We start from the raw sequence: 16,476 nt of genomic DNA, 5'->3' as shown, positions 1-16,476 counted from the left end.
AAGGATCTAAGCTTCACTGGGGGAACACCTTGAAATCTTCTGATCAGCGCATAGCAACAGCCAAAAAGCAAACATAATGTTAGGCATTGTTAGGAAAGGAATAAAGTGACCAGAATTACACACAAATAGACCTTGAGTACTGTATGTAATTCTGGTCACTGCTTCTCAAAAGATATAACAAAATTAGAAAAGTACAGAGAAGAGGGTTGAATGACTCTCCTATGACAAAAGTCTAAAGAGGCTAGGGCTCTTTAGCTTAGAGAAGAACTGACTGAAGAGGGATGTGATTATAGAGGTCTCTACAACCCTGAGAGAGGTGAAACAGGTAAACATGAATCTATTGTTTACTCTTTCAAAAAGTACAGACTAGGAGACATGCAATGAAGTTACTAAGTAGTATATTTTAAACAAATAGAAAATATTTTTTCCCTCAGTGCTTAGTTAAGCTCTGGAATTTGTTTTTGGAGGATGTGGTAAAAGAACTTAGTGTAGGTGCAAGTTTCTGAGACAGTCTATAATAAACAATTATTAAGATAGACCTGAGTGAATGCTACTGCTTATCCCTGGGGGTGGCAGCATGGAGTCTTAATGCCTTTTGGGATTCTGTGAGGTGCTTGTGACCTGGATTGGCTTCTTTTGGAATAGAACACTAGGTTTGATAGACCTTTGGTCTGACCCAGTATGCCAATTCTTATGTTCTTGACACCCACTATACCAAGCAAACATACAGTTACACAGGGGATTGGAAAGCTGCATTGTGATAGGTTGAGAAGACCCTTTCCATGCAACCTATAATTTCATTGTTTAAAAACAAAACAAAAAAAACCCCTGTTTTTAAACTCTTTACAGTTTGTTCAAGTATAGTAGCAGTAACACAGCAAATGATGGCAAATAGACCTGCATAGTCCATACAGCCTGCCCAACAATTTGGCCAGAGCCACACCTGCCACTCTGTACAGGTTATAATCATTCATGCTTAAAACACTGGTTGGCAATTTGCCATCATGCCAGATATAGACAGATATGATGCAGTCTTGGGACAATATATGTGATACTGTTAGCAATACTTTTTGCTAATTTCAACATTAACATGTCTTCCCTTCCCCCTTGAAATGCACAGCACACTCGCTCGTAACATATGATAATTAGGTGACAATACAATATGCAGACTTGACCTTCATCTGTCTTTTGCCATTTGCAGAACACAGACTGTAGAGGTTCATCTGGCAGATAAGCATCTACCCCAGATCAAACATATTGATTTGATAGAGCTTCATTCAAGCCTTGCTTCTCTCTCCACTTTGTCACCTTCTTTGGTATTAGCCACCCAAAAATACTGCTCCCAGTTAATTGTTGTGTACTCAGTGACCTTTTTATGCATTTAGGACCAAATTCTGTAAACCGCCCCCCAAAAAATAATGCTCTAATTGCTGTTGTACAAATGGCACTGAAATATAGATGGTATTTATAGAATACGCTTAGTTCTTAACTTTAGACATGAGGATGTACACCAGGTAAATCCTGGTGTAAATCTTTGTGTCTAAATTAGGTGCAGATCCCCCTTATTTTGTAACAGTGTGCATAAATTCTAGGAATGCCCCTGATCCGCCCATGGACCCTCCCATGGCCGTGCACCTTTTTTGGAGCCACACTACTAAAAATGCCTCTGTATATTTCAATTAAGGCCAATTTATACCGATAATTATCACCCAATTATTGATGCTAATTGGCCCATTCAATTAAATTGCATTTGCAAATTGGGTGCTCGCCTCAATTTGTACACACAAGTTTAAGCACCATTTATAGAATTTTGGGGTTAGAGTGAAATTGAAACCCAGGTAATTCATGTAGCCATTCCATTGCAGACATATAAATGCCTTCTTTCCTATAGCCATGTGTGTTTGAAAATCATTCAAGACATTTTATGTAGCTGAGGCCTCCCATCTTGCTGGAAAGTTCTTTTCTTTTCCAGATGGATATTAATTTGAAAGACCAGGTGGTTATTTTGGACGAAGCTCACAATATTGAGGACTGTTGTCGGGAGTCAGCTAGTTTCACTGTGACAGAAGAACAGCTGAAGTCAGCTCGAGATGAAATTGATTACATGATACAGTGTGACATTAGGCGTGAGGACCACGAACCTTTATGGAGTATATGCTGCAGTTTGACAAAGTAAGTGCCCCAGTCTATTTCACCATCAGCAACTGGATATTTTTATAGATTTTGTTACTTTTTTATTGAAAATATAATTTTAAAAATTGGTGTCCCAACATTCGTAGAACAACATTTATTAAAGCTCAAACCCACAAATTCCAATAATCAAAACCCTGTACATCATACATTCAATTCACATTCAAAACAAGTGATGTGTATAGTTTTAATTGTTGGGATTTGTGGTTTTAATAAATCTTGTTTATGAACGTTGGGACACTATTTTTAAAATATATTTTCCTATTTCATATTGGTGGTTGGTTAGCCATTTGTTTGGTTCTGGCTTTTACTGATCCAGCATGATTATGGATGAGGGTTTCTTCTAAGCATTGGAGCTCCATTGGATAACTGTATGTTGTTAGAATTTAAAGTGAAATAAAAGTGGATGTGTGTGGCTTTTCCTGCAAGTCTTCTAAGAAGTGCTTGTTGTCATCCATAGGATGCTAAAGCCAATCAGTATCAGCAGTTCAGAGCTTTGTAACTGCTGATTAGTAGGCCACATTATCCACCAGTAGTCTCTCTCCAAGTTTTTCTGGTACTCATGTATATTAGTCATAAAAGCTGCCTTCCTGGTCTAAAGAACTGCCCGAAGCAATGAACAGAGAATTAGTCAATAAAAAATCATCCACATAAAATACAAAGCCAACGATTAAACTACCATCTTAAATTACCTGCTGACCACTCCTTTGTCCTATTCTGTTTCTCTTCCCTTTTGTGTCCCGTAGGTCTCAATTTAATAGATTTCTATTGTTATCATATACATTCTGGCCTTTTTAGTGTTAGTCATGTCTTTAGTTTTTAGTTTGGATTCTCTTTTGTGGTTTTGTTTTGCTCTCTTTGTTAGTTATTTTAGTTGAAATTGTATACTGCCATGATGTACCTCGCATGTGCAATCTATAAATCATGCAAATAAAAACAATACTCGCATATCAAACCATTACACAAATTTGCTAATTCAGAGCACATTGAATCTTGAAACCAATGAGAACCTCAAGGGTCCCTTTACGTGTTTCGGATAATCAGGTCCTTAACTTTATCTGAAACTGTAAATAGTTCATTACCAGTCTAATATCTTGTGGTAACTTGCTCCACAGTGAGGGGGCAATCACTGAAAACGTTTTTCCTCACAGCTTGAGCTTCTATACCTCTCTCACTGTAGGGACGTAATGCCTCCTGACTTGAAAGCAAGGTCTTCATTGCCATAACGTCTGTCCCTGAAACAGAGGGGACCAGCATCTCAGAGAACTAAAAAAAAAAACATGTGTTGGGATCTTAAATTGCACCCAAACTAATGGGCAACTTAGTGATGTAAGCCCAATAATGGTGCTGATGTGAGACCAAACTTCACCTGGGCAGCTGCATTTTGGATTACTTGTATTCTATCTATCAGTCTTTCTGGGAAACCCAAGAAGATGACATTACCATAATCCAAATGCAGTACCACAAATTCCTGAATACCTGTAATTCATAAAATACTGTCCATATCTAAAGACAGGGTACAATCAAAGTATTACCCTAGATCTCTACCTACATTGGCCACCAATATTGTTCACCAGTTTAGCTTTTAATTCTTTTGGGGGAGGGAGAGAACAGCAGTATTCGGATAGCCAGGTTTTGCTGTCTCACTTGTAAAGTTTCTGTCTTAATCATTTTAAGCACCAGGCTGGAACAGTTATTAAAGCCTGAGTCAATATAGATAATGCATTTGACAAATCTTTGCCTAGAGAGAGCACAATTTGTATGCCATATGCATACAGGAAACCCTTCAAATCCAACTGATATAATAAGTACCGCAATGGTTGTATTAAAATACTTAATATTAATAGTGAAATACAGGATCGTTGGGGGACCTCCATTTCATTGCTATTGGCTGCAAAATAGAATCACCGTTTCTTGCAGTAGCCTTATCAGTTAAAGAGAGTTAAATCATTTCTGCACTATGCTACCCAAACTTGACACTCTTTGCTTTTTGCATGGCAGTTAGCGATAGGTTAATGCACATTAAACCCAAATTGCTCTTTGATTGTATGGAATCGGATCTGTGTAGTAGTTCTCATGTGAAGCTTGTACATGGGTTAACTTAACGTCAATGTGATATTTTGTATGCAGTTGGATAAGAGAAAGCTCTGAGCTGCTTGTAGAACGGGCATATGAATCCTCCTCTAAAGTGTGGGAAGGAAAGGAGATGTTAACCATTTTGCATAGGATGGGCATCACTAATGCCTCATTTATTATTCTCCAGGTAAGTTAAGGCATTGATGGTTCATTGTAAATAATAATAAATTATTATCGAAATGAAAATGCACTGGGGACACTATGTAATTCACAGGATTGATGGAGGGTCTTTCATTTCTCTTTTAGTCAGTGCAGCTTTGATTTGGATTGCTGCAACCCTATGACTGTTTGGTGGCCATTATAAAGTATGTTGATAGGCTTATTCCATTCCTAGAAGATGACTGTCTACGTCGGGAAAACTGGCACCTCTGTCAATTATGGGCACTGAGTTGTTGCCATTTTATTGTTTTGAAAATGTAAAAATAAAAGTATGAATTTTGTTTTCAAAAGCTGGCTTGGTGATTTGGGAGCAGTAAGATGCACTGCCATATGAAAGATCACCAGTTGTATCGTCTGTTGGGTTTTTCCAGTCCTCAGGTCAGCTGAAGGATATAAAATAGGAGAGTATTCCCAGATAGTTGTGAATTGAAGGGTCATGGAAAAAGTCCCCAGTCCTAGTTTTAACTGAGCTGGAGAAAAAGCTGTTATGTATAGAATCCAAAAATGTTATTCTTTATAGACGTTAAGGAGGAATCTGCTTGCCTAACACTGGATTCCAAAGTTCTTCATTTATACACAAAATGCAACAGCATGAGTAGATATATACACGGTACAAATGTTCTCTACCATGCAGTACACTTCCATCCTGATTTTACACTTCAACCCACATACCCTACCCTCTCTGTCAGTAACAGGAAGGTAGATACTGGGCCAGTGTTCAGCTCTACACAGATTCAGTAAGACGGATCTAGTCACAGACTCCATGCCCTTCATTTATGATAGGAGTTTCCCATGCAACCATTGGTTAAAAGATTTCTAAATACTCTCAAATTTGCCCAAACCCTTCTGTCGTATTGCTGTCAACTAACTCTGAGGAGTGGCCTAGTGGTTGGGGTGGTGGACTTTGGTCCTGGGGAACTGAGGAACTGAGTTCGATTCCCAATTCAGGCACAGGCAGCTCCTTGTGACTCTGGGCAAGTCACTTAACCCTCCATTGCCCCATGTAAGCCGCATTGAGCCTGCCATGAGTGGGAAAGCACGGGGTACAAATGTAACAAAAATAAAATAGATACTATTGGAGATTCTACATGGAATGTTGCTACTATTGGAGGTTCTACATGGAATGTTGCTACTATTGGAGGGTCTACATGGAATGTTGCTATTCCACTAGCAACATTCCATGTAGAAGGCTGCGCAGGCTTCTGTTTCTGTGAGTCTGACGTCCTGCATGTATGTGCAGGACGTCAGACTCACAGAAGCAGAAGCCTGCGCGGCCACATTGGTGATCTGCAAGGGCCGACTTCTAAATGGAATGTTGCTAGTGGAATAGCAACATTCCATGTAGAATCTCAAATAGTAGCAACAGTGGAGGAGTGGCCTAGTGGTTAGGGTGGTGGACTTTGGTCCTGGGGAACTGAGTTCAATTCCCACTTCAGGCACAGGCAGCTCCTTGTGACTCTGGGCAAGTCACTTAACCCTCCATTGCCCCATGTAAGCCGCATTGAGCCTGCCATGAGTGGGAAAGCGCGGGGTACAAATGTAACAAAAACAAAAAAAAATAAATAAGTAGATAAAACCAGATTTTCAAGTGATGAGTGCTCGTGGAAGGTATATTAGGCTGCCTCATCAGCTTTGCATTCTCACATCTGGCTGCAGTCACATAACAGAATAATAATAATGCAGTTGTTTTGCTATCCATACCCTGTGCGCTTATAGTACCATAATAAAGACAATGGGTCTTTCTCTGTATGAGTGATGTTTCTCTAAAAAAAAATTAAAAAAAAAGTTGGAGGTGATGGCTGTGGTGAATGAAAGTGTTGAGTAGTATATATTTTATTTTGCTTGCTATTTTGTTTTGAGTTCTTCTCTAACATGAACTTTGAATTTTACAGAAACATCTTACTACAGTGGTTGAAAAGGAAGAAAAACTGACCTGGCGACACGGCAGAGAGCTAACAATTGAGTTGCCTACTGTCAGCCCCCAAACACAGTTCATGCTGAAAGGGCTCTTTATGGTGTTCACGTATCTCTTTAAAGAGAACAGTAGGTCAGTGGAAGAGCATATATTGTTACACTTAGGAAACTGCATCTGGTTCTAAATCTTCTTAGGTGCCGAGGCACATCCATCATTATCAGGCCACTTTCTGGAGCTAAAGTCGTGCTGCGGTTTTTTGCATTTGTGTGACCCCACAGTAGCAGGAGTAGCCTAATGGTTAGAACAGTGGGCTGAGATCAGTAGAAGCCAGAATTTAAATTCTGCTTCTCCCACTGATGATCGTTATGACCTTGGGCAAGTCACTCACCCTTCATTGCTTCACTTACAAACTTAGGGGCCCTTTGACTAAATGGTTTCTGCGGAGCAACCCAGAACTACCGTCGACCCAACATGGCCACCAGCGGTAGTTCCGCCTTGAGCGCGTGCCATTTCTGGTGCTACAGAAAATAATTCTGTAATTTCTAGCACAGAGGTAACCTAGTGGTAATCAGGCAGTTCCGGGTTACCACACGAACCTTTACCGCCACCTCAGTGGGTGGTGGTAAGTGTTCCCCACACACATGGCCACGCAGTAAGAATAATCTTACTGCATGGCCTTGTCTTTTTTTAGGGGCTTTTTACCTGCTGTGGTAAAAAGGGCCCTGGCGAGCAGCAAAAACAGCCCCCGCCGCTACCGTAAGGACCTTTTTACCACAACTTGGTAAAAGGACCCCTTAGATTGTAAGCCTTCTGGGGGCAGAGAAATATCTACTATACCTCAGTGTAATTTGCCTTGAGCTAGCACTGAGAAGGTGTAAGATAGTCCCCCCCCCCCCCCCCCCCCCCAAAAGAAAAGAAAAACAATTGCAGGCCTACAAGTTGTAATGGTTCCACTGCTTGCTTTGGTTCCCAAGGTAACAAGTCTATGCAAGAGGCAAGGCCATTCTAGGGTCCATTCGTGTATTATGCCCTTTGTGCTGAATTAATAAGTTGCAATTATTGCAAAATACTACAGCTAAATTGATTTATGTTTTGGCATCACTGTTTAGATGATAGCATTGGTTACCAGTTTCTGCTCGGATGGTTTTCAAGATTGACTGTATTGTGTTTAACATATTGCTGGGAAATTGTTCCTCATTGCTTCCGCAGTTGATAGTTAATCCAGTATTGCGAAGTAGCTCTCGTTTCTATTCTACTTTATTGTTGGGGTTTCCATCTGTTAGGAAAATTCACTGTAAAAGAATCCATGACAATTCTTTTTCTTTTCAGGCTCGTAAGTTATGGAATTCTCTACCTGTACAAGTTAGCAAGAGATTGAAAACTTCTCTTTGATAAATATTTGAATGACTAATTTTTGTAAGCTTTCCTAACTTTCCAGTTTGTTTTATACTTATGTATCCCGCTTAGACTCTTTATTGATTTTAGTGGGATATAAAAACCCTGAATAGAATAGAAAATATGGGTTAGAATTACAGGATATGAGGTAATGCTAAACACTTTTTGGTCATGTTAGGTTTGCAGATGACTACAGAGTTGCCTTACAGCAGTCCTACACCTGGACAAATCAAAAAGAGATTCCTGATAAAAATGGATTCTTTGCTCGACCTAAAAACAGAAAAAGTATCCGACAAAGAGCTGCAGTCCTGATGCTGAACTTCTGGTGTTTAAACCCAGCAGTGGTAAGTCAGGTTGTATAGCCAATATACAATGAGATGGTGGCCCTTAAGACATTCCTGGAAAAGAAACACTTTGTCACTATAAAAAAAAAAAATGTCTCCACACTACAGAACACAAACACATAAAATAACAAGTAAAGAGTCTTAATGTTTGTAAGTGCCTTGTTAAATGCTTATGTGAGAGGGTTTTATCTTAGTGTCTGGTCAGTTAAAACTGCCTAGTTTCACAGTTACACTTGTGGTTTGAGATGGCACCTTTTATGTCACAAAATGCAATGCTAGCTACAGTCAGTGGTGTGCTGGAGCCGGCTCGCTAGAGCCGGTTGTTAATCTTTCAACCGACTTGCGAGCTGGTTGTTAAATATAGCGAGCTGGCTCTGGCTCTCCTCCCTCCCTCCGGATCCTCACCGACGCCGTTCTTCTAATTCTTCAGGGCAGGCAGTCTTGCCTGCCCGCTGCCAGCTCACTCTCCCCCGCTGCCGATTCGTGCTTTAAAAATGGCCGCCGAGACTTCCAGAGGCGGCCTTGCGAGACTTCTGAAGTCTTGGCGGCCATTTTGAAACGCGAATCGGATGGCAGCGGGGGAGAGTCAGCTGGCAGCGGGCAGGCAAGACTGCCTGCCCCGAAGAATTAGAAGGACGAGGCAGGTAGACCCGAAGCATACTTGGGGTGAGAGTGAGGGTGCTGTCTATGTTTGGGGGGGGGGAAGTTGGGTGGAGGAATTGGAAGGGATTTTTGTGACATTTGGAGGGTAGGGGGGATTAGAAGGGGTTTGCATGATGTTTCTGGGTGTGGGAGAGAGGGAGATTGGAATCTTGGGGGAGGGGGACGTTGGGACCCAGCCAGATACTCTTAACAGGTCCCGACTGAATATCAGATGGTCAGTATTTAAAAAATAAAGTGCTAACTGCTGCAGGCTCAATATTGACTTTGAGCTTTTGGAAGTAGAAGTAAATAGCAGAGAGAGTGATCTCAGGGGCCTATGGAGGGCATGGGAGAGGAGGGTCGCTGGGTATGGGTGCATGCAGGGCAGGGGAGAGAAGGGTCCCTGGACATGGGTGGATGGAGGGCAGGGGAGAGGAGTTGAGAGAGAAGAAATGCTGGACATAGATGGAGGGAAGAGTGAGGAAGGAGATGAGTTGAGGGGAAAGGAAGAGAGGAGAAAAACTGCACATGGATGAAGAAAATAGGCAGAAGCTGAGGACCAGAAATGAAGAAGAAAGGAAAGGAAGCCCTGGAAACGGAGTTAAGAGGACAGATAGCAGCAGAATCGGATACTGGGCCAGCATGATCAGAAAAAGAGTCACCAGACAAAAAAGGTAGAAAAAAAATCATTTTATTTTCATTATAGTGTTTGGAATATGTTCACTTTGAGAATCAGGTGCTCAACATTAAAAGTTTATATTTATTTATGGCATTTTATCGCACATTAAACATGAATTAGATTGGAACCTGGGATAATTTAATTTTTTTTCCTGGAGGAATGCATTGCCACCCCCCCCCCCCCCCCCCCCCCCCGGCTCTCTCCCTGGCTATAGCCAGCTCTGCAATTTGGGGGGGGGGGGGCGCAGAGGGGGACCGGGGAGAGAGCCTGTTGTTAAACATTTACCAGCACACCACTGGCTACAGTCATTCACTTAGAATCTTGTTTTTATTCTGTCTGCAAAGATGGAAAGTGGTCATGGTGAAACTTGCAGTTGCATGTGTTTATTTGTCTGCCTCTGATCATTGTTCAGCTTGCAAATGTTTCCTAAAGCCCACTATTTGTATAATTTAAAATGTGCTTTTATAGCACTAAAATACTGTTGTCTTTAAAAGTTGGATCTATGAAGTTTTTCTAAAAAGAATCCAGAGTAAAAATAATTATACTAAGTATCTTCTTTGTCATATTGTTTCTGTTTTAAAATGACTTACTTCTCTGTCTTCCTGTCCATTTTTTCAAGGCTTTTTCTGAGGTTAGTGGTAATTTACGCTCGATTGTTCTGACATCTGGCACTCTGTCACCAATGGAGTCATTTTCTTCTGAACTTGGTGTAAAGTTTTCTATCCAGCTGGAAGCAAATCATGTCATTAATAAATCACAGGTAAGTGCTACAAGGCATAATATTCCTCTTATGCATCCTCATGATCAGCAGGCTTTTTAAAATGTTTATTTCCGTTAACATTTTCAGTTCGTCCAAGTTTGTGAGTACCTGTTAACCATGGTTTTTGTGTATAACTTTTCATCTTGAGACTTGTTGTGGATAGATGGTGGACTTTTGCACCTTTGTGTATATACTTTCTCTGTAAAAAAAAACAAAAAAATAACAACAACATGCATAGATTTCAAAATACAATCTGTATGCATTGTTACCCTCCACCAAAGTAAACATATCTCCAGGAATAACACTTCTAAATGTAGCTAAAAGTACAGGTGTTGTGGGACAACTTTCTCTGGAATGAAGTACATACTTTTATTGAGGGAGGACAATTTTCAGGTGACCAGTTTACAAAGGTAAATTGCTCTTTATCCTGTCAAGCCAATTCAACAAGTGGGTTTTGTCCCCCTTCCAGCAGATGGAGGCAGAGAAGACCACCTCTTTCCTAGTGGTTCAGGCACTGGTCTAACCAGTGATACAGTTGAGCAAGTCTGCTGGTACTCTCACCTGAAGATGGTGGACGAACTGTATTGGTGCAGCAGAATTTGGCCTTAGACCCTCTGAGCAGTCACAGTTAAGCTCTTCTGGTTGAGGCAGGTACAGGCAGAGAGGAAACAGGAGTAGATTCTTCAGCCCTCAAACCACCAGAACTTTTGACTAAGTAAACTATTTTTCCACTAGGGCATTCTCCTTCCCCTCTTTCTACATAACTTCTTTCTGTCCCTCCCTGTCTGACAGGAGAGAGATTAAGAACACCCAGGACAACAGGTTTGGTTGGTTGGTTTGCTTGCTTTCTTTGGGTGTGCATTACTGCAATGACTGTCACAGTCAGTGTTGTCAAATGGCAAAATGTTTTCCAGCCCAATATAAATATTAATAAGGTAAATATGAATATTAATAAAGTAAATATGACCATGAATGAGGTCAATATGAATATTAATAATGAAATCATCACAAACAGAATCATAATCAGCATAATTAGCACAATCAGCACCATAATCTGCAGCACCATTGTAATTAACACAAATTCATAATCCATCCATCCACAAAACAAAAGGAGCAAAGTTCCCACCTCAAACCATCTCTTTTGATTTAGGCAGAGGGAAAAAAAAAGATTTTACTTCTCCCCCAGGATTCAACCTAAATCATGTTTAATGTGGGATATAAATGTTGTAAATAAATAGATAGAAACTCTGAATGTTGAGGACCTGATTCTCATAACATGTCTGTTTTAGTGGCCCTTGACCAGGAGAAAAAAAAAATCTCTTCAAGATACAACACGTGCTAGCCTGGTGTCCCTATAACCACCCCCTCCGAATGCCACACTGATAACGATTTAAAACAAATTACTATATTACTATATTTCCTCTGTGAACATCTGTATTCTGCACAAGCCGGATGGTTTGGTGCTGGGGGAACCCCTCCCCTGAGTTCGTCCTCTTGCACCAGGCTTATTTTCTTAAGCGTTGTGGCACTAGCTCCTCACATTCATTAAAGAGGACGAGTGGGCCTGTGGAGTCTTGGAGCAGAACTCAGAATTGCCCATAGGGGAGGATCCTTTACTTGTCCAGCTTTTTTGCCAGCAGAAGCTCCCCTGGTTACCTTCCCAGGTGTTGCTCCATCTGGTGTTGTAGGTGGAGCAACCTGTGGTTACCGGCAATGGGGATCTGGTTCTCAAGGGTACCCGCCATCCTCCTAAGGTGTTCCCGTACAATGAAGATCTTAAGGAGCTCATGGAGGCTCAGTGGCAGCAGCCAGGTTCTCCGTTGTGCACAGCATGGGTGATGGCTCACTTGTATCACTTGCCAGTGGAGGAGCAAAGCCATTTTCGAGTACCCAAGAAGATGGCAGTGCCTGTGGGAAGCAGAAAGACTCTCAAGGATCCGGAAGATCGGTGCTTGGAAGCACTTCTTGAGGTGTCTGCCTTGGCTTTGTGGCGGTTATGTGGTGAGGGCCGGATCTCCAGCCCCTATGTCGCTGTCGGGGGGGGGGGGGCACTAGATCACCAGGGCCCTGATGGCGGGGGTCCCATGGACCTCCATCACCTGTGTTTGACAGGTACAGGCTTTTGATAGCCTGGAACTGTGAAACTAGCGCGGGATGATTGTGCCTGAGCGCATGCCTGCATTTTCATGCTATTAGCTCTGATCATAGGGGTGTTATTGCCCTGGACTGTTATGGTGCTAATGTTAGAGCACTGTTTGGAACAGCATGGGGCTTCTGATCATCGGTGCATCAGTTCTGCTCGTCAACAGAAAAAGCATTGTTGCTCACCTATAATAAATGCTTTTTGTAGACAATAGCATTGATCAAGCACACAATCCATCTCACCTTCCCAGTAGTTGCTTCAGTGTTTTAAACTTTAGGTCTAACTAGGGAGCTGAGGAGGAGACTGCAAATGCTCAGAGCTGTTCCATCCTGATGACATCCAATGACATTACACTCTTCTGTCATATGCCTGATCAATCCTGCTGTCTGTGGAAAGCATCTGTTCGAGGTGAGCAACAGTGCTTTCACACTGAAAGTATAGAATATGTTGTGTAGATTAATGAATCAATATCTTGAATGCATTTTGAATTCTGCTTTTTAGACTTCAAAAAATGTGCAATGGTGTATTTAATTTTATTTACGTGGATTTTTCTCTTGCCTTTTTAGTAGTAACTCAAGGTGAGTTACATTTGGGAACAGTAGGGTATTTCCTTGTCCCTAGAGGGCTTACAATGTAAATTTGTACCCGAGGCAAACAGATTAAGTGACAGAAGAGTTTAGCTTCTCTGGTTCTCAGTTTGCAGCTCTAACCATTAAAGATACTCCTGTACTCCAGTTGTGACTACTTTTACAGTGCACTGTAACTTTCACCTTTGCCTTCAGAAATGTTTTTGAAAATTATTCTCCCTGTTCTTATTAGAAGCAGGCTTCATTTTTGAGGAGTTAGTGATTTATTTTAGTCTCTTCTGTTATGTATAGTTCCTTTACCATTTGTAATGTTGAATAATAATTTTTCCTCTTTTTTTTTCCATTTATTACCTTATCTTTGCCAGGTCTATGGTCAAAAAGAACTTCTAGGATCTAAATAACCTATTTATTTTATGAGTTCATTGTAAGCTGCTTTGGGGCTGCACAACTGCGGCAAAAGGCGGGGTATAAATGACCTTAAATAAATAAATGGCAACTGTACTTCCATTGCATAGCTTCCCACTATTCCAGAACCTGTGAGATAGTGGCATCCATCAAAGAGTATGTATTTATTTGTTACATTTGTATCCCACATTTTCCCACCTATTTGAAGGCTCAGTGTGGCTTTCATAGTACCGTAGAGGCTCTGAAGTCTCCGGTGAACAAATACAAGGTAATGTATAGAGAACTGAGAGATATCTCTCTTGGGATCCATTCCAGTTCCTCAGTATTTTCTGTCTTCAGCAGGTGGATGGACACACTTTTCAACCTCTGGTTTTGAGTGATTTGCTCCTGGTCCAGTTGGTCAGCTGGTCCCCAGTTGAGCTTTGCTGGTGGCTTGAGTTTGCAGAGTCATATCTGGAGATTTTCAGATCCCTGTCTTTGGTGTCCTACAAATATACTTCTTTCCTCCCTTCCCTGTTTCCTATGGAGCTCTTTTTTTCCAACACAACAACCTTAAGAAAAAAGAAAGAGGGAGGAGCAGGAAGATAGGTTTATTGGAGAGTGTGGTCCAGAGTATTCTTTCTCATCTGTGGTAAGACTTATGGAGACTATGAACTTGGGGGGACTAGCCAACAGTGGTAATTCCAACTAAAGTTTGAGTCAAAACTGCTTGGAGGGCTGCAAGCTCTAATTTAGAGGAGGGATCCTGACTCACCACTTGGGACTGCATTGTGCTGCTCTTGTGCCAGTCAGGGTGAATGGCAACTCCCACGGAGGCAGTTAAGTGGTTTGTTTTCCAACTGTGGAACCCACTGGTGTTTGGGCATTTGAGGTATTTGCAAGCGGGACGTGGTGGAAATGTTTGGTATTAGCATGTTTTTTGATTTGGCGCAGCATCCGAATATGCCGGGGACTTAGAGCTCTCGCAGGAGCAGTGCGCAGTTTGATACAGGGGTGCACAGTATGATGCAGATGAGCGTGGCAATGAGTGCCATTTTGTTGAGACTGACTGGCAGTGAGGAACAGCTTCTGATCACATGCGGAGAACAGATGCCATTTTACAGTCTTGGGGCCCAACAGAGCACTCGGCTGCATTGGGATCTTTGTTTTCTCTGGAGTTTATATTGCTCTTACATCTGGCCTGCTTACTGAAGCAGAGGCAGAGTTCTCACAAGGTGCTTCAGTTTCTCGCTCAGTTTAGCCTCATCTGTCCACTCTTGGAGGTCTGTCTTTGCTTCTCCCTCCTTATCTGATGTGGCCTCTGTCTATTCAGAGGAGCCATCATTGAATGAGCTTTTAGAGCAAGGAGAGCTCCCTCCTCAGGAGAGAATGACACAAAAGTACTGAGGTTGTTTCATAAAGAGGAACTCAGTGCCTTTATTTCTTTATTTCTGAGGCATTGGCAGTGCTTTCCATTGAGGAGCCTTCTGCTTTTGCGTTGGGAGTTCCGGGGGTTAGAGGTCCTTCTTAGGCCTTTCCAGTACATCCAGATATTCAAGACCTGATGAGAGCAGAATGGGTCTCACCGGACGTGGGACTGAGAGTGGGAAAAGCCATGGCTTACTTCTACCCATTGGTTTGGAGGAGAAGGAGAAATTGCGGATTCCCAGGGTGAACTCCCTTATTACAGCAGTGACTAAGACAACCACCTTGCCGTTGGAGGGGGGCATTGCCTTAAACGACTTACATGATAGGAAGTTAGAATGCTTACTGAAACATGCCTTTGAAGTGGCCTCTTTGGGCTTTCAAGCGACAGTGTACATCAGAAGTCCGCAACACAAGACAGGTGCCGTAACGGCCAGCTGGAAGCGGGGTTGGCCTGCTTGGCAGATGCTGTTTATGACAGTGCAGGTCTTAACCTGTAACATATGTCTTTGTCACAGCACGTTGGCAACTCTGGCTGTGGCATTGGGCAGCGGATGCAGCATCAGTCATGTCTAGTTAAATTGCCCTTTTGGGGCATGTGGCTATTTGGCGAAAGAACTGGGGGAAACTAAGCCACAGCAGTTGCTGGACGATAAGCCAGAAGCCTCTGGTCATCCATTTTCAGCGGCTCTCAATCTCGATTTTGAGACAGCAGATGGTACTGGCCTGGTTGTCAGAAATATGGTCAGAAGTCCCGCTTTCAGGCACGCCAATCTTCCTTTCGTGTGGACAGGAAGTCCTCCTCTCAGTCAGCTCGAGTGCCCAATGCCTCCCGAGCTTCATAATGATGCGAGGCTAGTCCACTTTTCTTTTCCTCCATTGGGAGGATGTCTTCAAGAGTTTCTGGAGGAGTGGGCCAAATTCACACCAGACCATTGGGTTCTAGATATTCTTACAGAAGTTACAAGTTGGAGTTCTCTCACTCCTTTTTTTTCTTGAAGTTTCTTTGTCGAAAGGGAACCAAGGTGGGCTAGGTTCAGGCCACCATAGATTCCTTGCTGGCGCTGCCGGCCATTGTTCCAGATATTCTGTCTACATCATTGTCCCAAAGAAGTAAGGCACCTTTTGTCCGGTCATAAACTCAAAGGTCTAAGCCACTGCCTTCAAGTGTCCCACTTTTGCATGGAAACACTAAGAGTAGTGATGGCCTTGGTTCAAGCGAGAGAATTTCTTACCACTCCCTTGATCTGAAGGAGACATACTTGCATATGCCCTTATGGCCATTGCTTCAGAGGTTTCTATGTTTTGGGTGCTGGGCTGTCACTTCCAGTTCAGGGCTTTGCCCTTTGGTCTCACCATGGCTCCAAGAACGTTTACCAAGGTTATGGTGGTGATGATGGCCTTCAGTGCCAGGGAATCAGAGTTCACCCATATCTCAATGACTGGTTCATTCGTGCTTTATCCTATTTGAATAGCATAGCAGCAGCGCACAAAGTTGTCCATTTTCTGCAGTCATCGGGTTGGGTGATCAATTTGGAAAAGAGCAGACACTGGAGTATCTGGGCGTTCAGTTCGACATGGCACGGGAGAGGATCTTCCTCACAGAAAGCAGAAAGTCGAAGCCTCGGTCAAGGCAGGCCCAGGGTCTGGTACTACGCCCAGGTTTGGGGAAAATGACGGCGGTGATGGAAATGATGCCATGGTCAAGGGCTTGTAT

General features: G+C 42.4%; 1 protein-coding gene across 4 annotated transcripts in view; it reads left to right on the top strand.

Moving 5' to 3' along the window:
• Positions 1–16,476, top strand: part of BRIP1 (BRCA1 interacting protein C-terminal helicase 1) — a 146,437-nt gene that overhangs the window by 66,728 nt on the left and 63,233 nt on the right. For all 4 annotated transcript variants that reach the window (XM_030185692.1, XM_030185693.1, XM_030185690.1 and 1 more), the window contains exons 8-12: positions 1,973–2,172; positions 4,321–4,453; positions 6,378–6,532; positions 7,974–8,139; positions 10,080–10,220. In XM_030185692.1, the coding sequence (XP_030041552.1) occupies positions 1,973–2,172; positions 4,321–4,453; positions 6,378–6,532; positions 7,974–8,139; positions 10,080–10,220 (795 nt within the window). The remainder of the gene's footprint in view (positions 1–1,972; positions 2,173–4,320; positions 4,454–6,377; positions 6,533–7,973; positions 8,140–10,079; positions 10,221–16,476) is intronic.

This window comes from Microcaecilia unicolor, chromosome 13 (genome assembly GCF_901765095.1).
Source record: "Microcaecilia unicolor chromosome 13, aMicUni1.1, whole genome shotgun sequence".
NCBI classification, from domain to species: Eukaryota; Metazoa; Chordata; class Amphibia; order Gymnophiona; family Siphonopidae; genus Microcaecilia; species Microcaecilia unicolor.
Note: the sequence above shows the minus strand (reverse complement) of the source record. Positions and strands in the feature narration are given on the sequence as shown.